This window comes from Sinocyclocheilus anshuiensis, unplaced genomic scaffold (genome assembly GCF_001515605.1).
Source record: "Sinocyclocheilus anshuiensis isolate Anshui unplaced genomic scaffold, SAMN03320099.WGS_v1.1 scaffold1994, whole genome shotgun sequence".
In the NCBI taxonomy this organism is placed as follows: domain Eukaryota; kingdom Metazoa; phylum Chordata; class Actinopteri; order Cypriniformes; family Cyprinidae; genus Sinocyclocheilus; species Sinocyclocheilus anshuiensis.
In genome coordinates, this window is record NW_015548215.1 from 729,138 (window position 1) to 729,668 (window position 531).

At 59.7% G+C, this 531-nt stretch overlaps 1 protein-coding gene across 1 annotated transcript in view; it reads right to left on the reverse strand.

Moving 5' to 3' along the window:
• Positions 1-62: 62 nt before the first annotated feature.
• The window catches only part of LOC107653876 (mucin-2-like), a 1,931-nt gene continuing 1,462 nt past the window's right edge, over positions 63-531 (reverse strand). Inside the window, exons 2-4 of the mRNA XM_016440746.1 lie at positions 477-512; positions 238-445; positions 63-145 (exon numbers count right to left, since the gene is read on the reverse strand). Coding sequence (XP_016296232.1) covers positions 63-145; positions 238-445; positions 477-512 — 327 coding nt within the window. The remainder of the gene's footprint in view (positions 146-237; positions 446-476; positions 513-531) is intronic.

A 531-nucleotide genomic window follows, 5' to 3' on the forward strand; every position in this document is an offset into this window, starting at 1 on the left:
TGTGGGTGTGGAGGGGCGGGGCTGTGATGGTGTGGGTGTTAAGGGGCGTGGCCTGTGATGGTTCAGGTGTTGAGGGGTGTGACTGTGATGGTGTGGATGTTGAGGGGCATGACTGTGATGTTGGTGTGGGTGTTGAGGGGCGTGGCTGTGATGGTGTGGGTGTTGAGGGGCGTGGCCGTGATGTTGGTGTGGGTGTTGAGGGGCGTGGCTGTGATGTTGGTGTGGGTGTTGAGGGGCGTGGCTGTGATAATGATGTGGTTGGTAAGGGGCGTGGTTGAGGGGCGTGGCCTGTGATGGTTCGGGTGTTGAGGGGTGTGACTGTGATGGTGTGGATGTTGAGGGGCGTGGCTGTGATGTTGGTGTGGGTGTTGAGGGGCGTGGCTGTGATGTTGGTGTGGGTGTTGAGGGGCGTGGCTGTGATGGTGTGGGTGTTGAGGGGCGTGGCCTGTGATGGTTCGGGTGTTGAGGGGTGTGACTGTGATGGTGTGGATGTTGAGGGGCGTGGCTGTGATGTTGGTGTGGATGTAGAGG